The sequence below is a fragment of the Mustela nigripes genome, chromosome 11, assembly GCF_022355385.1.
Source record: "Mustela nigripes isolate SB6536 chromosome 11, MUSNIG.SB6536, whole genome shotgun sequence".
NCBI lineage: Eukaryota > Metazoa > Chordata > Mammalia > Carnivora > Mustelidae > Mustela > Mustela nigripes.
In genome coordinates this window covers 21,259,320-21,281,615 of record NC_081567.1, presented here as the reverse complement: position 1 = coordinate 21,281,615, position 22,296 = coordinate 21,259,320, and the positions used below count along the sequence as shown (strand labels likewise).

At 50.3% G+C, this 22,296-nt stretch overlaps 1 protein-coding gene across 3 annotated transcripts; it reads right to left on the bottom strand.

The window, feature by feature from the left end:
• Positions 1-1,048: 1,048 nt before the first annotated feature.
• UBFD1 (ubiquitin family domain containing 1) lies at positions 1,049-22,232 on the bottom strand. Of its 3 annotated transcripts, none has more exons than XM_059415129.1 (7): positions 22,017-22,227; positions 21,505-21,834; positions 20,173-20,381; positions 17,435-17,500; positions 17,176-17,281; positions 13,264-13,346; positions 1,049-1,513 (listed from the first exon to the last, which is right to left on the bottom strand). In XM_059415129.1, the coding sequence occupies exons 1-7, from the start codon at positions 22,039-22,041 to the stop codon at positions 1,499-1,501; spliced, it is 834 nt and encodes a 277-aa protein (XP_059271112.1). In that variant the 5' UTR covers positions 22,042-22,227; the 3' UTR covers positions 1,049-1,498. The 3 variants fall into 3 exon arrangements, with proteins under 3 accessions (XP_059271112.1, XP_059271110.1, XP_059271111.1); XM_059415127.1 differs by lacking the exon at positions 1,049-1,513 and adding an exon at positions 6,891-8,439 and having other exon boundaries at positions 22,017-22,232; XM_059415128.1 differs by lacking the exon at positions 1,049-1,513 and adding an exon at positions 10,278-10,824 and having other exon boundaries at positions 22,017-22,225.
• Positions 22,233-22,296: the final 64 nt, after the last annotated feature.

Genomic DNA, 22,296 nt, shown 5'->3' with positions numbered 1-22,296 from the left:
TTCAGTAAGTCGCCGCACCGCACCTTTTGTTCTTAGCACTGCGCAAGGTCCTGTGTAAGGGCGGAAGCAGCCACTTACCTGGCTCCTGATGAGCTTTCGCTGGAGACCTGTCGAAGTAATTGCTTTACTTTTACCAAAACTTCTCATTTGTAGGAGGGAGGAAATCAAGGGCTTGTAATAGGTAGCAAGTAGTGACACCGAAGTGCAGGGACTGTGAGGGACCCTCCGCTGGCAGACGCTCCTGCGGCTGCAGGTTGAGATGGGCCTGAGTTCCCTCCTCATGACGCCCGATGCTGCCAGTTCCTACTCTGTCGCTCCAGGCACATGAGGCAGGCAGACCTCCTCCATCAGTAACCGGAGGCACTCATCATTACACTGCAGCTTATATATACATCTTAATACTGTACAAGCTCTTGGAAGATGCCAAATTGGTGCGTGAGGAGCATCCTTAATCTGGCACAGCAGCACCTAATCCGCAAATAGCTTGAGTGCTTCCTGGGTGCTGGGGAGCCACAAGGGAACAAAACAGGCCGCAGTGGCTCCTTTGATAGGGATGGACCACAGTTTAACATCTGGAGTCAGCTGTTCTGGATCTTTCAGCCCTTGGCAGCTGCACATTTTGCCCAAAAATGCATCCATGTTCGTTTCTGCCGAAGGCCGCACAATTCTGCGGGCTGGCACTGAACAGACCGCTTTGCTGCCATCTTAACCACACACCTGGCAGGGATACCCTTTCACGTCCTCTGTAGCTGGGAAAGTCTCAGAGGAGCCAGAATAAGGGAGAAAAGTCACTGAGTACACACAGATAATTTGCTGATGATGCTACTTTAGGATCTGGATGTTGAGCAGCTGCAAAGATCTTTTACTCTAAGAACTTGCTGGAAAAATCTTTGAGAGACTTGTGTGCCAACACAGGCAGTGAACTGGCCCAGGGTAGCATTCCAAAAGGTGTGTGAATTAAAACAGAATAAATGAGATTGTGTGCATTGGTTTTTTTGGTAAGATTTTATTTGAGAGCAAGCATGAGTAGGGAGAGAGGGAGGAGCAGACTCTGTACTGAGCGTGGAGCCCAACCCAGGGTTCAATCCCAGGACCACAAGATTATGATCTGAGCCGAAGGCAGATGCTTAAGCAACTGAGCCACCCAGGCGTCCTTGTGCATTTTGATTTAATAGCCTCCTGCAAATGCCTTTGAGGATCTGTGGTAGGCCATTCCCTTGCTGCCAGGGTGGCTGTGAGGCCAGTCCTGACCAGCTTCCTGCCCCATCTCCAGTTCTTCCACATCACTCTTCGCTCTTCTGTGTCCCCCCAACAGCAAGCGCACGCTTCACTCCATGAAACCATTCTACGCCCTCCAAGGACCAGGCACACTGCGAGGCAGGGCCTGAGCACACATCTCCACTCTCCAAAAGCTCACGGTGTGTAGGGGAGACTTCACGTCCACGTTGCTGCGTCCTGACAGGCTGAAAGGGACGTCTACCTCCGGGTCTGCCTGGAATCATTTAACCTGAATCTGATCACAAGAAAATGAATCTAGAAGGTGGGACTTTAGAAACACGTGTCATGGGGGGAAAGGCCAGTACAACTAACTATTCTAAATTAAAAGGGACCAGAGGTATGTCAACTTCATGGAATGTGAAAGGACCAGGGGAAAATGTTTTGAGAACAGGACCGTATGTAGGTGACACAGCAAGTCCTGTTTCTCAGGTCTAATAACAGGATTGTGGAGCACACCTTACTCTCAGGGGATCAGAGACACTTTGACATTCTGAGGTAAAGCAACAAGATGTCTCCTGCTAACTTTCAGACGTTCAGCAAAAGAAAAACCATGGAAACAGCACAAAGTGAGCAACTGGCAGCCAGGGGACAGGCATGTGCATGCGTCCGCGTATACGCGTGTTCACTTAACTAGTCCTTCCACCACTTGGTTTGAAAATCGTCAGACCAAAAGGCTAAACTTCATGATACATGTTACACAGAGTCTATGGATGGCATACAGGTGGATAGCCAACCAGATGAGATTGGCTAAATGGAAACAATTAAAAAAAAAAATTTACAGTGACATGGAAAGATCAATGTTTTAAATAAAACATAAATAGCATGAACCCATGTCTGTAAAAAACATATCCAAATGTTAGTTATAAATGCCATGATATGGTAGAAATATACTGGCTTATTTCTGTTAATCAGTATTTTTTGTTGTTGTTGTTAATCAGTATTTTTTAAAAAAGATTTTATGTATTAGAGTGAGAGAGAGCATGAGAGGGGAGAAGGTCAGAGGGAGGAGCAGACTCCCCGTGGAGCTGGGAGCCCAATGCGGGACTCAATCCCGAAACTTTGGGATCATGACCGGAGCCGAAGGCAGTCGCTTAACCAACTGAGCCACCCATGTGCCCCTGTTCATCTGTAATTTTAAAATAAAAACCAGGGCGCCTGGGTGGCTCAGCTGGTTAAGCATCTGACCTTCGATTTTGGCTCAGCTCATGTTCTCAGGGTCCTGGACCTCTGTGGGGTTCTATGCTCAGCAGCGAGTATGCTTGAAATTCTCTTTCTCCCCACTGTGCTCTCTCTCCCTAGAAGATAAATAAATAAATCTTTAAAAAAAAAAGCTATGAAGGAGCACCTGGGTGGCTCAGCGGGTTGAGCCTCTGCCTGTGGCTCAGGTCATGATCCCAGGGTCCTGGGATGGAGCCCCTCACTGGGTTCCCTTCTCAGCAGGGAGCCTGCTTCTCCCTCTCCTGCTATACGCCTGCTTGTGCACACACATGCTCTAATAAAATCTTAAATTAAAAAAAATAATAATATTTAAAAAAGTAAAAGTACGTGAGAACTGAGCAGAGGTGCTGATGTTTGGGAAAAACGCTGGCAGGCAATGAGCCCGAGGAAAGCTCCTAACGTTCTGTGGGAGCTAGCCAGGCAGGCCGGAGAGCGGCGTACACTAAGACGGGAGGTGCGGCGTCAGTTTGGTCAGTCTGCGCACTGCTACAGCACGAACTCACGGGCAGGCTCCTGACGGTCGCTGGGATCAGGTCACAAAGCAGGGGTTTAGTCTGGTTAAGGAACGTGTCAGCAGCGGGTGCTGACAGGACCTATAGGGGAAACGGGTTAGATATATTTGGCCAAAGGGTGGGCTGAGGGGATGGGAGTGGTGGTTACTGGAAAAGCCCATGAGAAAAATGCAGATTTGGGGATTGGGAGGACAAGGGATGGACTGGGAAGATATTCTGGGAATAAAAATGGCAGCACCTGGTCAGATAAAAAAGGTAGGAGCCTAGGATCTCAAGTGTATGGCGTGGGTGCTGCCCGAGTTGCTGTCTGAGGGGCGAGAGAACTAAGGGCTATAGAATTTCAGTTGGGGACTGTTGGATTTGTTCGCGGGACACCCAAGCAGATGACAACCAGCAAGAGCTCAAGAAAAACTCCGGACTGGAGTCTGAGTGTCTGCCAGGCACTTCCCCAGTGCTAGTTCCCTCCACCTGCTAAGTCCCCGCTGAGTTAAGCTCTCAGCCTGAAGGGCTTGAAGTGAGAATGACTGACCCTCAGTTCCTGGGATGGATCCTTACATGTGTGACTTTCACCGCCTTCAAGGATGGATCAGACCTAAGAACTGAGTGAGAGGATTACCCACCACTTGAAATTCGTTTAGCAAGTACATGTACTATTGTTTTCATTTTATTTTTTAAAGATTTTACTTATATATTTGTTACAGTGAGAGAGAAAGAGCACAGGCAGGCAGAGGAGAAGCAGGCTCCCCGTGGAGCAAGGAGCCCGATGCGGGACTCGATCCCAGGACGCTGGGATCATGACCTGAGCCGAAGGCAGAGGCTCAACCCACTGCGCCACCCGGGCGCCCCTACTGTTTTCATTTTTAACATGGTAGCCAATTAATAAATGTCAGGGTTCAAAGTTTAAAAACAGAATTTACAAACACAAGTTAGAGTCCTTAACACATCTACGGCTAAACCAGGGAAAGAAGAAAGTCTACAAAAGAAAACAAAGTAGCTTATTGGTTCTCTACCATAAGCTGCTATCCTAGAGCACAGGCTAGCTACAGGTGAAGTAGCCTCTGGCAGGCACGCAAGCCTGGCTTGTGGTTAGCTTCTCTGTGCCCATGTCCTCTAATGGGTGGAACAGGGGGCGACCAGCGATGTGGTGAAGGACCGGCAACAATGCAGGTGAATCATCTGACCCAGTGCCCGCCACCCGGTTAAATACTGATGAAGGAGCTGGTGTCACGGGACCTAAAGGCAATGTGTGCAAGTCCCCTACCAAGTACCTTGTCTTGGGATCTAGCAAGAGGTCAAAACGCTGCTAGGTGGTCTGCCAGGTGGTGCTGCTGTTTTCTAGTTTGGAGTGTCTGAAAGCCCCGGACCAAGGAATGGTCAACCAGGACATGCCTTAGATGCGAAGATTCCCACGTCTGTGTGTTTGAGGAGGGCAACAAGCGCCCTGAGAGCTCCGTCTGGCAAAGCAGAGTGGGGGTTAGCCGGTCAGCTTCCTCACAACCTGACTCGAGCGCCTGCACCAGGCTAGGTCTGAGATTCTGGATTTTCCGGTTACGGGAGCCAAATCACTCTGCTTATGCCATACGAATCAAGACTGTCGCCAAAAACCAAGAGTTCTGAGTCCTGGAGCCCTGAACTTAGATGTGGGAGGGGAGCCCGAGCGAGCAGCGGGTGGCAGGACTGTGCCCCTGCCCCAGCCTCGGGAACCACGGCCCTGGCCAACCAGACAAACCCGCGACATAAAAAAGAGCAAAGATTCAGAACAAGAATGGAAGAGGAGGTCTGGGGGTCACAGTGTAAATTAAGATGAAAGAAACATATGGGCGAAATTACCTTAAAGTGAGACAGAAAAACCAAGACTAGCAACAACAGAAAAGATAAAACGGTATTGAAAAAAAAAAAAAAAACCCACAAGATTGTCATAAATATTTAAGAACAGGCGCATCTGGATGGCTCAGTTAGCTAAGCGTCTACGCTCTTGATTTTGGCTCAGGTCATGATCTCAGGGTCCCAGGATCAAGCCCCATATTGGGCTCCACACTCAGCGGGAAGTCTGCTTAAGAGTCTTCCCTCTCGGGACGCCTGGGTGGCTCGTTGGTTAAGCCGCTGCCTTCGGCTCAGGTCATGATCCTGGGGTCCTGGGATCGAGTCCCGCTTCGGGCTCCTTGCCCCACAGGGAGTCTGCTTCTCTTGCTGCCTCTGCCTGCCTCTCTGCCTGCTTGTGTGTACTCTCTCTCTCTCTCTGACAAATAATATAAAATCTTAAAAAAAAAAAGAGACTTCCCTCTCCCCACAGCTCATCCTCTCTCTCAAATAAATCTTTGAACACACATGAAGATTACGAGTTGGGAAAAACTAGCTCTAGAAGATACTTTAGTTTGTTTATCAGGTATTATTGAATCGATAGAGGAGTTTTCTTAGGGAAGACAATGCTGTTGTGATAAAGTATGACAGTCATTCTGAGACCAGTGCTCAATGCCATGATGTCTGCATGTCTGTCAAACATTGTGGTAGAATAAAATGCACATGTGTCTAGGGAAGAAAGCAAGCATGTGTGGTTAATATTTTAAGAAATGGTAAAAGCTAGGTGAAAAGTATGAGGTGGTCACTGTAGCATGTTTCAACTTTCTGTAGGCTTGAAAATGTCCAAAGCAAAACACAACAAAAAAAGGGAAAGCAGTGAGGCATCAAAATTAGGTAAGTGGGAGGGGGTAAAACAGAAGCAAATTTGAGAATTCAGAGTTGCAAAATGGGGTGAACAGTAGGAAAGGTTTTATCAAGGAGGGTAAGGCTAACAAGGCTTCAGATCAAAATTAGTCTTGGTAAACTAGGAAAAGCCAGAGGGGTTAATTCTGGCTCAAAGGAGCCAAGTAGTGTTGGCACAGAGCTCATGGGGGAAGCATGTCATGTTCCCACAGCATGGATGGGCCAACCAGAGCAGCTCTCAAGCAAGAGTAGGAAGAAGTCATTGCCTCTTGCCCTAATGACTGTCTGGTTCGTGGGGTCCCTACTGCAGAAAGGGATGTTAGTTATTACTGCTGAGACAACGCTAGACCTCTCCCCAAAAAGTACCGTAGATATTCAGGCTGGAGTTCATCTCATTCTCCATCTGAGGACAGTCGATCATCCTGTACGTTTGAAGGTGCCTGAAATACTTCAAAACTGGCGTAAAATCCAGCAGCACCCTCTGTGCACACAGAAGATTCTCCAGGTGGGCAACAGCCAATGTACAGCACGTGGCACGGCTCACCCTTGCCTCCCCCATAGAGCAGATCTTTAAGGACCTGACAGTACTGCTTTGGGATTGAGATTCTGGGAAAACGGAGGGGCGGGGGTGGGGGAGGGGGAGAGTCAGGGAAGGGCAACTTGACCAGAGCCTTCAGGAACATTTACAAAGTGTATAGAGGAGAGAGGGCCCCGTGGATGATACTGGGTCAAAACCAGTTGTGACCAAATATAAGGACTCTTCATGCCAAGGACTGTTTTGTCCTGTTTGGGGAAACAGTTCCCCCCCTCGGGCAAGTCACACAGGGTACTAGTCAGAAAGCATAAGGACAGGAAGCAGCTTCCCTCTGATGCCTGGAGGCCACAGCACAGAGGAGGGCTGCCCTAACCCGAGTGCATCTGACTGACCAGTTGGTCATTCTGGCTAACAGAGGAAATAAACCAGAGTCATTGTATCAACTGTTTTGCACAGGAACAAATTTGGATATACTTAAAATCAAATAAATAAGAGTGACATAGCAGACCACAGCTGGCAAAACAAAAAACAAAAAACAAAACAAAACCAAAAAAAACCCCCACCCCAGGCCTAGTCCCAAGCATCAGTCTGTCCCCGGTACGGAGCAGGCGCGCGTGAAAAACGGGAAGGAAAAGGAAACGCACTTAATTATCAAACTTTAATTGAGAGACTAATCTTACAGGATAAACAATAAGACAGCTAGTCAAGGTTACACTTTAAAAAAAATCCAGCAGCGCAGATCTAATAGACTAAATACGTTCATCTCCTCCCAAACAGGCATTTGATTTAAAAACAGAAACCAGAACAGAGTGCACACCACAAGGAAACATGGTACTTACGTATATTGTCAAATAATTCTGCAGAACTCTTTAAGAAAGAAAAGGAAAGAGGTTTCTAGAAATTTAGAAAGCAGTAGAACCACCCAGCCTGGCAGGTCGAGGTGCCGGAAATTCTGCACTTCGGAGGGCTCCTGACCACCTGTAACTCCGGAGAGGCCGTCCGGCCCTATTAAGAAGGAAACAGGTGCCAGTCCTCGCTGGAGAGGACTTCCTCACAAAGCCTTCAGACGAAGGGACCATCCTTTTCCGAGACAAGAGGCATGAAGAGAGCAGCAAGGAGCAAGAGAAAGGTCTCCCTCAGAAGACGGGGTGGAAAGCAAGCCTGCCCTTGCATGGCCCTGGCACGCGGAGTCGATCCCTTCCCCTTCGCTGCCCCAGCAAAGAAAGGGGAGGCCAAGTGCAAGAGCCAGGATGGCTCCTCCAGGCACATGGTTAAAGTGAAGAGAAGAGGAGAAAGCAAGTCCCTTCTGGCTGAAATATGGCGACTTTGCTGAGACGTGGCCAAGTGGCAGAGCTGGTCTCTTTGGGCCTTGTAAGGCAGAGCAGCAAGTAAGTGCCTACCGAGGCCTCGCTGGCCCCCACTGTGTCCATGGAGCACCCTTAGCTCAGTTCAGTCTCATCTAAAAAGAGCGAACGCTACTTGCGAAAGGCCCAGCTTCAACTAAAATACTTCATACCAGAGGAGTTCCAGCCGCTCGCGAGCCAGCTTTTCAGAGGACCCGACTGGCAGGAACAGAGCTGCGAGGGCCTGGCGTCCGGCAGGGGTGACCCTGTCACTGCTCTGCCAGTGGTCTCGGGGAGGGAAGAAAGGCCTGCCGTCCGGGAGCAAAGCCCCGGAGGATGATCGCCGGCACAAAGCCTGGAGGAGAACGCAGCCCCTGGGGAGGCTCGGCGAAGCTCCCCACAGGGAAAAAGATGTCGAGCCTGGCTCCTTGTGCGCCCAGCCCCTCCCCAGGACCAGCTCCTCCTGGAGCCCGGCCTCTGCCACGGTGAGGGAGGGCACGACCCCAGCGAAGGAACCGCACAGAAACAATCCTGAGGACAAATGAACACTGTGATGCCACCGAGGGGGGACAAGGACTTCAATTTGCTAACACAGATTTAGTCGGAACATTCTGGACCGAAAACAAGGTTAGGAAGAGACCGCTCACGGGACCGAGGGAAAAACCGGGAATACTGCTGTGACCCAGACATGGATCTTAGTCAAATACTTCTCCCAGTGGCTTCTGGTGCCGTCCACCTCTGCTCTCCCGAGGGCTCCCGGCAAGGTCTCCATGCAGACAGGGTCAGGAGCTAGAGCTCGAGATCGTTCTAGCAAATTTACTGAGCTCTGTAAAGCAATACTCCAACGGCTCTGTACGAAAAGATGTCGTTGACATTATTATTTATATATAGTATTTTGAAGTAAGGAAAAAAGCACCATTTTACGTAAAATAAAAAGACTCACGCAGGCTTTGGTCCTGTCTAGAAATGACAGCAGCCTGAGTGAGAAGCAGTTTGGCCCTTGGGGAGCAGGGAGGCAAGGGGACATACACGCTCTCACTGGGAGGAGGGGGAGGGGGACAGAGGGCGGGGGCAGCGACTTAACAGGGCAAACCAGGAGACCTGGCGGGAAGGGCCTCGGAGAGCAGCACTGCGAGGCCAGTCAGGGGATGGAGACACCTGCTTCGCGAGAACAAAGGTGGGTGTGTGGCACCGTCAAGACACGTCTCCAGGACAGGGGCGCTGGCCAACAGAAAAGGGCAGTGTTCAGACTGAGAGGACCCTCTGCCTGCTTCGGCAGCGCTTCCTCCGCAGACCCGGCCACTGCAGAGGAAGGCTCTGACGAGTAGCAGAGCGGCCCTTCTTCTCCAGGAACTGCAAGCCAACAAGGACAGAAAAGCCGCAGTGACTGCTCCTTCGAGGGATGACGAACAGGCGGTTTCTTGGATGCTACACTTCACAAGAGGTACGTATGCCCCCCCCCCCAAAAAAGCAAGAGTAGAGTTCCCTGCCCAGATGTGTGACTGGGCAAGGGCTACCCCGTGAAAAGCACGAGTCTGTCTACAGGGGCTGGATTCCTGAACTACGGCTTGGAAGGGAAGGGCATAGAGCGTCACCAGGAACTGGCTCACAAGGGTTAGTCATCTGAGGCGAACACATGCTAATTACATTTCACAGGATGAGGGGGAACAGCCTAGAATCCAGAGTGTGGTTTGGAAAATCTCTCACCAAAACTTACTATGAGAGCCTGCAGCCAGGGAGGGGAGAATTGCGAAGCCAGCCAGCACAGAACAGCGAAGAGCACAGAGGGGACCATTCACCAAGAGACTCGCCCTCGTGTCCGAGTTCATCGAGCCGTAAGGAGACAACAGAAGCTCACGTGTACCAAGAACTTAAGGGCTAAAACCAGAAGAGGGTGAGCTAATCACGAAAGCAATTTATCACATTTTCGATGCTTAAGCACATCGGCCAACCCACTAGGTCAACATGTCTTTTATTGGGAAAGGCAGCATCTCTGAACCCGGGATGAAGGACACTTGAACATAATGTATGAGCAGAAGGACCAAATGGAGAAGCATAATTGAAATAATCGTTGGACTGCTTAAGAATTTCTCCGAACTTCGAAAGAAAGAAGGATCTGGGCCTGTGGCTATAGGGCTGTAGGAATGGTCTTCCATCCAGCTCCTCCTTCAAGTGGACTTTGTCTGCCTGGGGGCTGTGGCTTTTGGGCAGCGCAGCCCAGGCACACCCATGCCAGGCTGGGTCTCAAAGCCCTATCAGTGAGGGCACCAGACAACCAGGACACCAGCAGGTGAACTCCCCAGAGACTAGGGTCCAAGGGGCAAGACGTTTAGACGGGAGTCATGGTCAGACACTCGGCTGCTCGACACGCAGTGCAGCAGGTGCGCGCACTCCCTGCCCTAGACCAAACAGTTCTTCCTCTCCCGCCGTGCATTCTCGAGCAGCAGCACGGTGGGGGGGAGGCCAGGAGAGGAAGCATCGATGAGGTACAAAATCAGGAACTGACATCTTTGGGTTTTTAAAACAAAAATTCAAATCTAGGAAGTGAGAACATAAAAAAGGGAAAAGAATTAAATCTGAATCCATGGACAGAAAAATATGGCTTACTAACCCCCCCCTCCATTTTGCATACAATTTGATATCAGAAAAACCAAAACCAAAACCCAATTCATCACAACACAGTCCAAATGTTTGCAACCGAAGATTTATGAAAATACCTCAGTTAAAATCGCTTAAAAAAAAATAAAATAAAAAGGAAACCAGCAAGCTTTTGATCATTCCTTTCCAAATAAGACTGGCAGAGCTCCTCTCAAACGCACTGAACAGTATTCCACACAACGTGCTCGAACTCAGATTTATTGATTTCCACGGTATGGACTTGAAAAATGGTATGAAGCTGACTGCCAGAAAAGGGAACCGGTGATTTTAAGTTAAAATTAAGCTAATGGTGAAAGTACATCACCTCTGGCTTCAGTCACCACATCACCTTAGAGTGGATATAGGGTTTTTGTTTGTTTGTTTTTGAACAAAGTCCCAGAACTCTGAAATCCAGGGATGCTGCAGGCCTCTCCCAGCAATGTCCTTCACTTTGGGTCAGTCTCCTGGGCCAGAGGTGAAAGTGCTTTCAAAAATACTGCCACTTGCCCAGCACAGTGTCTTTGATTGCATCCACATACTGAGTTGGGACCCAGTACACCCAGTAGTAAGAGGCTTCCGTGGGGCCCAACTGAAACGCCTGGAAGGGAAAAAGGGAAACCAAGCGGTACTTGAGAGGTCAGGAGGCGGAGCAGGCAGCGCGACACACATGGGGCTGGGGGTGCGGGCTGAGAAGGAAGGTACTAAGGGAAGGGGAAACACTGTGCACACGGGGAGTATTCTCCTGGACCCCGCCCCCCGACAGAGGTGGTGGGAGAGTTAAGCATAGCCGAGCCTAAAGCAGTGGCTCCCAAACTTGGGTGTGCATCAGAAGCATCCAGAAGGCTTGTCAGTACAGACTAGTTGGGCTCCACCCCCTAGAGCATCTGATCTGGGAGGTCCACGGCCGGAGAATCTGCATTTCTAACAAGCTGCCGGGCAATGTCGTGCTACTGATCCAGAGACCAGTTTGAGAACCACTGCCCTAGAAAAACTGTCACACGTGCACAAAGAAACAGATCTGAAATGTTCACAGCAGCACCGTCACAACTGGTAACAACCTGGAAACAACCTACATCTCCATCGGTTAGGAAACGCACAATTATAAGGGACATGACCTATTTGTCTGAATGCGGGATCCTTTTTCAAAGGTATGAATCGGAGATACAGTTGATACAGACACATCACAATGTCGAACCAAAAACAGCTGCTTGCAGAACGATACATACCATGATACTGTTTATGAAAACTGAAAAACACACAAAACAGTACTGCACCTTGTTCATGGGTTTATACGAACACAAAGCAGAAAGCTGGGAAGGATCCACATGAGAAATCATGCCATGGTAATGGGGGAGGGGAAGACAATGGGGACGTATTCGTTGTGGGTAGATTTTCTTTTATTAAAAAAAAAAAAACAGTTTAAAGCAATTCACAGAATATTTACGACAGTCATTTCTTGGTGATGGATATCTGAGTTTGTTATACTCTTTTCTGTTCTCTTCTGCATTTTCAAACATTTCCCTAAGAATGAAAAGCACAGCCATCCCTCTCTGTGAACCATATATGACACCATTAATCTAGCTGCTGAAATGACACCTGCAAAATGAGCAGAGTACTTTCATCCAGACAGAGGTCAAGGTGCCACTCCATGGCGTTTAGTGAAGAGACGGGACTGTCAGCACTCCTCTCCGCCAGAAATGACCCGAGAGAAAAAAGCATTTGAACTGAGTATTAAAGCCTTAGCCACCCAGACTGATTTCCTGAAGGATGTCTGGATGGTCCCCTCAGCCTGCGGGGACTCCCACTCACCGGGCTGTTTGCAAAGCGGGGCTGCGAATGCCACAGGGCCAAATGGCGGAGATGAACATTTCAAAAGGGAGCGAAGGGGCCCAGCGGACAGTATCTAGAAGCTGACTTCATAAACGGGAAAAATATACGAGTATGCAGAACAAATCTGTTTGCAATCCTTTAAGGATGAGGGGCGGAAGGGCAGCAGCCCCTGTGACACTGTCACTCTCAGGACACCCAGGAGCCTGCAGTGCCAGGACCGCAAGCCCAATATCATGGACTGGCTTCAGCGCCTCTGAGTGGACAGACACCAACAGGGCAAAAGAGGGGCCCAGCCATCTGCGCAGGACCTCCCTACCACCAAATCGCATTTTCCCTGGGATCTTCCAACGCGTCCCTCTGCTGGGGACCTTTGTAACCCCGATGCACAGGTCAAAGCACTAGCTGCTCCTCAGCCCTGCAACGGGGCTCACACAGCCATAGCGCTGGTGGCCGCATGCTAAAAAATCTGCCCCTTTGGCTGGAGAATGCGGGCAGCCCTTGCCCCATCCTACAACTGGCTCTGGGCAGGTCCCTGTCGGAGTAACTAAACTTCACTCCTAAAGGGGCCCCTCCCAACCATGCTGGGAAAATTCGGGGGCGTGCCCGAGCACTGCACTTCACTCCATGCCCTGCATCCCTGAACTCTCGGCTTTGCTCTGCACAAACCTGGGGACTGCCTCCAAACATCCTATCTCGAGAAAGAACAGCCTGCTCTCTTCAGAGTAAACCTCCGTGCGGAATGACGACCACAGACCCTGTCCTCCCCACGGTGTCCTTGGCCACCTGGGAAGAGCGCCACCACCACAGAAAGGGGACCATCTGTGTCCTCACAAATGCCAAGGCTAGTGGGAGATTTTGTTTTATAAGCAGGACAAAACTTAAGATGAAAACCCACAAGCCAATCCTCCTCTTTGTGTTTATTCTCCTGATTTAAAGACAAAAATAATACAAATGAGAGGAAGATAAAGCTATGAAAACATATCCCCTTTAAACTGATTGGGGGGCAGGTGTTGCAAAAATAAACTTAGGAACAGGTCATGGATTGAGTTCTAAGGAGATGAAGAAATGTGAGGATCTTAAAACGGTGCGTCTTCGGAATACTGAGTTTTGCTTCTTCGGTTAAGAAAGTTTCGTTAGAACTCCGGTCCCTGCTAGATGAGCAGAAGCGGGAGTGCAGTGAGAGGCTAAACCACGCCGGGCTACTTACCATCATGTGGTAGTCTTCGTGTCCTTCGATAGGTTCACTGACCACATTTTTAATGGAGCCCATGGGCAATTTCTCAGTCCGCTCTAGTTGAGAGGGATTACAGAGATTACTCAAAGGCCCTCCTGTCCACTCCTGTGACTCAGCAGTCCCTTATCAGGGCTGGCGGTTCTGGGTTCTACTGTAATCTCAAGTCTCCCACGTGCTCTAAGGACGATGGGACAGGGTGGTCTGACCACCGCACCCAGGGCTCTGCTTGGCAGATGGGAATTTCTTGGGAGCAAACGGGAACAGGGTTGGCCATAGCATATATTAAAGGCCTCTGAGAGCAGAGATAGTGCTTTCCTGTGTGATTTTCTTCAAGGCTGGCAATTTATAAACACCCAAGGATTTCCACTGCAGCCTTCTCGCCTGAGCCCAGCACTGGCTAAGGTCTTTGGCACCTGGGGAGGGGGTAGTCAAGAGGATGGAGAACCGAGGCAACAGCATGCCCCTGTAGCTCGCACAGGCAGGGAGTGCTCGGGGGCTGCTTCTAGTCTCTAGCCCATCCTCCTCCTCATCTGCCCTCCCCACAACCCTTCCCTCTCCCGACCCCCGAACCCTCCCCATACACACACCTGAGGAAGTGCTCTTAACACATTTACAACCTCTGGCGATCAACCCTCAAGGTATCACTTATCACAGGGGGGTCAGAAGACACTTTGCAGCAACTTCAAGGGTGGCAGGTAAGAAAGAGGCGGCAGTGAGGGATGGCAGGAGTGAGAGGAGCCTGCAGGAAGTGAGGCCAGTGTCGCAGGGCGGGGCAGGAAGGCAGGAGGGGGGCGCAGTGTCTGTGCAGCAAGAACCCACCCCCCCAGGAGCGGCAGACACAGCAGGGGCCGGGACGTTCTCAACAAAGTTAAATCAAGTCAGAAAAAATCATGACAGTCTTTGCAGAAAGAAAATTCTGGAAAAGAGAATCTGCCAATGGATGAGGAGGGGAAAAAAACAGACTGGAATTTAGAGGCCTGGGCTCTAGTTTAGCTGGTGACTGGAGACATTTTACTTCCACTCCGTGGGCCTTGGTGTCTGAAAAATGGGGCGTGGGGAGAATGGACGTGAGGGTGTCCATCCTGGCTGTGACTTTCAGTGGCTCTCAGTGACCCACAGGCAGGATCTGACCGGCAGCTGTTTTTAAGATTGCAACTTTTTAAACCACCAGCCACCTTGAAAGGTCCCGAGATTTCACACAAAAAGATACATTTCTGGCTTCTCTTGAAAACACGATCCTGGGCCCACATTCCTGAGTGACAGCAATGAGCTCGATCAGGCTGGACGCCCCTCCGCACTGGGCGCACACTCCCCCGGCCGCTTGTCCCCGCCACGTCTCCTGCCCGAGGCTGCGAGGCTCTCCCCCCCCCCCCCCCGCCACGCTACCACGGAGACAGCTGAAGCTGCGAGACACCCCACAGAGAGCGGGGCCAAGCAGCTGTCGGCATGGTCATCCCACAGCACCTTCTTGCCAGCGGAGAGATGAAGCCGGTGGCTGGTGGCCAACTCCCCAGAACGCGCTGTCCTGCTGGGAGGGTGCTCAGGACGCCCAGAGGACAAGATTCCCGGCCAGCGAGAACACTGCCTGCCACACACCGCTACAGTGGTCTGCGTGGGAGCGAACATCTCAGCCCCGGCGCCCATGAAGCCGGGACTCCTGGCCGTGCTCTTTCAGCAGGCTGGTGAGAAAGGACACTTTCCACAGCCCTGACACCCCAACCTACCCAGATTCTTTCGAGTGCTGCCTTCATGCCCAAGCGGTAAAGCAGCAGCTCCCCCGAGCCGAGAGAACACCTCCACCCCGGGTACGGGACGGTCCACTTCGGGCCTGCGGTGAGGACGCGCTTCCTAACACAACCTCCTAACACAGAGGCCCCGAGGAACCAATGAGCACCAGCAGACGTAGTCCTCACTGGCCTCCCTGGCCCACACCTACCCTCCTGGCCCACAGGAAACTACCTGCATCAGCCTCAGCAGCTCCCTTCCAGCAGACTGCCCGCAAGAGAAAGCGCAAGTGGAGGAAGAGGCAGGAACTGGGGAAGTCAGTGCCACGACAGGGAACTAAGCAAAGTCACCTGCGAAGTCACAGCCGAGGAAGGGTCTGACAGACGCAGGGCAGCTCACGGTGGACGAGCACTGACCGTGTGGAAAAGGGTCCAAAGGCCCGTGGGAAGACCCAGGAAGCCCCTCCACGTTCTGCAACGCTTGCTCTGACCATGCAGTTAGAGTTGAGGGTGGAAGGAAGGAGACGTAGCAGGTTCTCACAGAATCGTGAGAAAACTCCTGCGCTTTGGCGTTTTGGTCTATGTTTCCTTACGTGAGGACCAGCAGAGTGACAAATGAGAATACGTGCGTTGGCACTCGGGATGACAAGAAGCCTCACGCCCCACCGCCCCGCTGATTACTTCCTGTAAATCTGGGGTCCCACTCGAAGCAGAGTCCTACCGAATGGCCTGTCCCTGAAACCAGCCAACCTCACGTGATGGGACCCCCTATACCTCTCTTTAGCATTTACCTCGAACACTCAATACCTACAGTGCTGGCCAGAACCAGGTGAATTAGTCATGTTCGGTTCCCTCCGGGAATCTAACAGGGGGACAGACAAGTCAGAGAGTAATGAGTGCTCTGCAGAGGTAAACGGAGCGCTCTCAGAACAGAAGCGGCAGCAACTCATTTGGAGGGGAAGGAAGGCACCGGGGAAGGCTTCGTTAGGAGAGGACATGTAAGTAGGGCCTCTGGAGATTGTATTAACAACGAGGAATGGGAAGAAGGCATTCCAGGTACGTGCCCGGCAAGAGCGAAGACGTGAGGCTGTGCAGGGCACGGTGGGAACTGCAGGCTGGTGCAGCTGAAGCCCACAGCGTGTAACGGGGCAAGCGGGGCAGGAGGCTGGGTCTAAAATTTGACAACACTGGACACTACGTTTAGGCATTTGAACTTGGCTCTTCCAGGCCGAAGGTTTCTGAGCATGGGAACCAGGGAGGAAGATGGGTAGGACAAAACAGAACACAGACAGGGCAGGGAAACAGGTTAACTCGCTTTAACAAACCTTTAAAGATGCTAGGAGTCTTAACTGGCACAACAGAGTGGCAAAAAAAGGGACACAGATAATTCTGGAGTGTAACTGACAAGACTTTGAACCATCTGGGGGAATAGAAGGGGAGGAGAGTCAGAGACAATTCCCAGCCAACAGCAAGCAGCAAGCCCGCCCCACCAGGCACAGGCAGGGGTAGGTGGAGGCAGGCAGAGCACAAACAGGCAGGGAGGGAGGGGCGGGTCCACGGTACCAGGAAAATGCACCCAGTACGGGGACAAACTCTGACCTCCAGGGGCCAGGCAGGTGACATTTCATGAACAAAGCTGGCTCCAAACGAAGCCCACGGACAGTGAGGACTGTGACATGGCTCATCTGAACCTACTACTTTGGCTCCAGCCGATCGCTGCCATGTGAGAATGCAGGTCCAGAATGCCACATCTTTTGACTTTTTTTTCTTTTTTCTCTCTCTTTTTTTTTTTTTTCAAGAGAAGCCCAAAAACCCCCACATCAGATCAAGTGAAATCTCTCTGATTTTTACAGAATGTGTGTAAATCCAAAAAACTCTTGTCTGGGGGCCAGACCTGGCCCTCAGACTGAACATCTGGGACCTAGTTTTGGGTACAAATGAAGAGCCACTGTTGATGGACTGGCCCTGACATAAGACTGAAAAGAATGAGGGAAAAGGGTCCAAACAGAAGGGGAGCATCTAAAAGCAAAGACAAAAAGCCAGGGGCACGCAAAGCACAGTGAAGAGAGAGATTTCAGGAGAAGCACAGTCGCACCCATGACTGAGTGCTGCTGGGTGCCCGAGGCAGCAAGCCGGGAAGAGGACAAGAGCAGGAACCTACCTTTAGTGCCAATCCACAGCTGGTCTTGTTCCAGCTTGAAGGTGAGTCTCACTTTGCCTCCGGACTTGTTGTACATGCCGGATAAGGGTACCGTTGGCAGGTGCTCCTGGAGGCACAGGAGCACAGTGAGAGACAGGGACCAGAAGCAAAGACAGGGAAGGACAAGGGACAGGATGTGAGGACGTGATCACAGGAACCTCAGGGAGTCAGAAGGTGGGCCTGGCACGTTTTCAGAACCGCACACAGGAATCTGGCTTACCTGGGCACCCTTAACAGATGGCATCACATCTTCGGGCTTTCCTTTATCCAACACTTTCCTGTGTTGCTAGAATATAAGTCAGAAGAAATGATAAATAAAATAGCTGACTACGTGTTAGTCATATTACTACCTTTCTGAAAAAGAGGAAAAAAGCCTTCCTGTTTTGGTTCAAAAGCTTTCAATGTGTACAGATTATGGGTCCTTTGACATTAAAGAGCAGTGCTGTCTGGCAGTGGTGTCTCTGTTGATAGAAATGTCCTACCTCTGTGCTGCCTAAAACAACAGCCACGAGACACTTGGGTCTAGGAAGCACTTGAAATGTGGCTAATGTAACTAAGGAACTAAGTTCTCGATTTCACTGAATTTTAATAAGCTTTATGTGGCTGTTATATTAGACAGCAAAGTTCTAGAACAACTAAGGTTTCCAGATTGTTAGTTCAAATAAACTATCTCCTCCTCTGACCAAAAAAATCACCACTGAAAGAACGAAACATCGGGCTAAAGAGAACCACAAATGGTGCTGGCCATTTCAGTCAACTTAAACTTAAGACTGAAATGGTGGCCATTTCAGTCAACTTAAACTTCCAAAGAAACTTAAGACGATGCTGGTGATCAGCCTAAAGGCTTACAAGGGGCATTTCCTCAGCAAATGGAAACTCAGACTATTGTAGAATTCTTCCCCACTGCCCCGCCCTCAACCTCAGCTTCACAGGCCAGGAGAGACCTATTTCCAAGATAAATGCCAATTACTCCACAGACTGATATTAACAAGTCTCTGATCCTGTGCCCAACACCCCCCCCCCCCCCCCGCCCCAGGTTTGAGGCAGCTTGTTAAGGGTTCTCATTAGGCTCATGGCTCCCTAAAACAGCTCTTGAGCAGCCCAAATGCCTGAGCTTGTCTCCTCTCCACTGGTGGCTTTATAGATCACCGGTCACTTTACCAAATGGTAAAGCTGAAACTATGGGACAGCAAGTGAGTGAAGGGGAACAATGCCACCAAAGTGAAGCACCACAGGGTCACGAGCCAATTCAGAGGGCAGAAACCCTCTGGTGGGGATAGAATCAGTATTGCCAGACTGCTAGCAAAGGGTCCCCAAAGGCATCAGCCTCGGATTCCTGAGTAAGGTGACAAAAAGCCAGGAGAACAGGTCCCTCTCATTAGGCCACGTTAAGGCCTCATAACTAGCATCAGTGAAACAGAGCAGCAGACATTAACAACTTAATTTGACTCCTACCTCGCAAGCATCTTTTGGAAGAATTGTCCCTGTGTTGTGGAAAATAGTTTTAAGGCTATTAAGCTACCAACAGTACCTCAAAAGCTATGTTTAAGAAGCGTGTAGTATTTCAAGGGTGTGACCAGTGGGGACATTCACTCACTTCTGAAATACTCACATTTGATAATTTCATGTATGTGGCAAGTGGGAAAAAAAAGTGGGAAACAGGCAAGTGGGGAAAAAAAGTCAACTGTTCAATTCTGACCCCATATATGGGGGGGAAAGGTTCCAAAGTGAATACCTTTCAGATGTTAGCATAGATTTATAACTCCTCATCTAAAACCTTATAGGCAGATGTTCTAGATTATAAGAACCAAGTCTTACAGACTTTATAAAAACAATAACGCTTAAAAATATGTTATACGTCATCCTCTCTAGGATCTGGGGCAGTACCTTATCATTCAAACACATTAATGTTCCTACAGAAAAACATGGACATTCACGCTAATTCTGGTCAAGTTTTAATGCCTGGTCAGGTTTTGGAAGCACATGAAGAGGATTATGGGCCTGTAACAAAACTGTATCCTTCTCACACTACTAGCCATATGCCTTGGTGCCTAGAGTCACTAAAACTGATCTTGGTTCGAACTGTTCTAAAAAAAAAAAAAAAAAACAAAAAACACAACAACAACAAACAAAAAAAAACCCAAATTGACCTACTGTACTCGGGACACAGGTTAAGTTGAGACTATCTCAGCCGTGGCCAAGAGACTCCATGACAATGAGTGAAGTTTGCTGGGTGATAAGGTTGCAAGTGATGGTTCTTCCTACCAGTTCCCTCTGCAGCAAAATACTCTCACTTTTCCTAATTACAGAAAGAATTTTAAGGGCTACAGTGAGCACAAGACAAGGCTGGATCTCTTCCACCCAAAATGAGCAACAGGATATTAAAAAAAAAAAAAAAAAAAAAAATCAGGCCCCCATTTCATGAACCAGGAGGGGAAAAAAAAAAAACTAAACCCAAAACCAGTATAGTTATGTTTCTAGTCAGCTTCATTAGGCTTCCTGAAAAAGTCAGCTTCAGAGGAACTCTGAAAGCTGCTGAGCTCTATGGCTATCCAGAAATGGCTTGTTGACTTGGGGGAAGCCACTGACCAAAACACAAATGTAAGCACTTGTACAAAATGGGGGGTGAACTGTCCTGGTGGCATTTTTCCCTGACACTAGAGGAGAGAAACCCATGTCAGATTCCTTTCAATATCTGGTCTGAAGCCTGCCTGTACAAAGGCCATATCCTAAAGTAAATAGACTTGAGACACACTGACCCGCCAGATGAGACAAAGTTGCAAATCTCAGGTAGTTGTCACCTCCACTCAACAGCCAGCCGCACCCAACTGCTGCCATAAATTTCCATCATGGACCCTGTCCGAAAAGGAGCTTATTCTAGGGAGAATATAACCAGCCAAGGCTCCAGAGGACAAAGCCTCAAACTTCCCAGGACTAGCAGTCACATGACGGACTCACCTTCTGCCTGCAGAGCGGCTCCTTCTTATTCTCTTCGGCCTTTGCACCCTGCTGGGCAGCATCTTTGGGTGTGTTTACGGCTAAAACATCATTTATCGTGGAGCCAACTACCATGATCTTGGCTCCGCTGGTCACTTTTATTTCTCTCAACGTCTTATCCTCAGGAACGAGTCCCTTATACATGACTTTCTGCATGGCAGGGGGGAGACCTTGGGAAAAGGACACAATGAAAGGAAGGGATGAAAAATGTATTTGGGGCGCCTGGGTGGCTCAGTGGGTTAAAGCCTCTGCCTTCAGCTCAAGTCATGATCCCAGAGTCCTGGGATCAAGTCCCACATCGGGCTCTCTGCTCAGCGGGGAGCCTCTTTCCTCCTTTCTCTCTGCCTGCCTCTCTGCCTACTTGTGATCTGTGTCAAATAAATAAATAAAATCTTTTAAAAATAAAAAGAAAAGAGAAGAAAAATGTATCTGGACCAGAACTGTTGGGCAACAGACCTGGAAATGAATACTGCTCCAGCACCTTTGTGTGCTCAGGCAACTCACAACCTCTGTGAGCCGGTTTCCAAAATAGTATGATTTAAGGGCAGGATTTCCTTCTGCGTAGACTTCTTTTAAGGATTAAGAAATAAAACACCACCAAGCATCAAGTCATCGTTCAATAATGTTAGCTATCATTCATTCCAAGTTGTTCCTCAAGCCTCTGATGACACAAATACTGAGAATCCACAGGCCTCAGTTATACAGAAACCAGAAAGGATGAAGTTCTTGTTTTTACCATGTGCTCACAGACTACAGAAGGCAAACTTAAAAAAGAAATCATTTCAGTTGGTAAAGTGTCATAAACGAGACCAGACTAAAAACTAAATGTGAGTATCTGTGAAGGGGCCAGCACCACAGTCACCAGCAATGTTCCCTAAATTTCCCTTAGGAGAATTACCCAAGATATTTGCGAAAAATAAATTCCTGGCCCCATTCCAGATCCATTGAATCAAACTCTTCAGGGAAAAGGGTTAGGGGCTGTAAGTTGAACATGTGCCTCAGACGATTTTCATTAGAGATGTCTGGGGCAGCAGTGATTGGAAGCCTGGGCCTAAGAGTCAGACCCGGGCCTGAATCTCGGCTCAGCCCCTTTCTGGCTCTATCACCTTGGGTCTCATCTTCTCCATCGGAATGATGGACATATTAGTACTTACTCCGGAGAACCATTCCCAGCATTGAGGGTGCGGATGCAAAGAGAGTGGCCAGCGCGGGACCTAGCACCGTGCGAGCCTTAGGAATCTAAAGGCGCGGTGGGGAAGGCTGCCTGTCGCTGGACATTACCGCTCCGATTACCTGTAATCGAGTGAATCTTCTGTTTTAGCTCGGAGCCTGTGCTATCCAGGGGGAATTTCACGTCGTGCTTAGTCTTATTCCAGATGATCTTCAGGTCCACCAGCTCCCTGCCTGCGCCGCCGCCCGCATCCTCGCCGTTGCTGACCGAGGCCTGGGCCGCAGGGTCCCCAGGGGGCTGGGCCGGGGCCGGCTGCAGGCTACCTCGCGCCGCGCAGGAGTCCTCCGCTGCCGCCCCCGCCGCGGCTTCGGCCTCCACGCAGTTCAGGGGCCGCGCGGGCACCTCGGTCGCCACCGTCTCGGCCTCCGTGTCCATGCCAGGTTCCTCCATGCCTGCAAGGGGGTTAGGGGGTGGGCGCTCGCCGCAGCTTGGGCCTGGGACTGAACCCTGCTCGGGCGAGGCCGGGCCTCCGCTTCCGAGCCAGGCTACTCCCCACCGGACCGGGCCGCATCCCCCCCGGGGGCCCGCTTCACCTGGGCCCAAACGGGGCGCTCGCCACCCCCGCCACACTCACCATCCGGGGCTCCGGCCGCCGCCATGATGATTGTGTACAACACCCACCGCTCCCGCAGAGGCCGCTGGGAAAAAGCGAGCTGGCTGAGATTGGCCCCCGCAGCAGCCCCTAATCTCTCACAGACTGGCCGGAAACAGGTGGACGTTTCTATGGAGACCCGCCTCCTCCGCTTCCCCGGTCCGGCCCCTGCCACGCTTTAGCTTTCGGGAGCCCAAGGGGGCGGGTCCGGGAGACGGCCCGCTCGAGGAGCTCTGCCCCCTAGAGGCCGAGTGGGGTCGCA

Bases quoted from the DNA above. Each gene is read 5' to 3' on its own strand.
- UBFD1 (XM_059415127.1), bottom strand. From the start codon at position 22,041: ATGGCGGCGGCCGGAGCCCCGGATG. The intron at 21,835-22,016 runs GTGAGTGTGGCG...ACCCCCTTGCAG, and splicing joins GGCGGCCGGAGCCCCGGATG to GCATGGAGGAACCTGGCATG. The intron at 17,282-17,434 runs GTAAGCCAGATT...CTGTGCCTCCAG, and splicing joins CATCTGTTAAGGGTGCCCAG to GAGCACCTGCCAACGGTACC.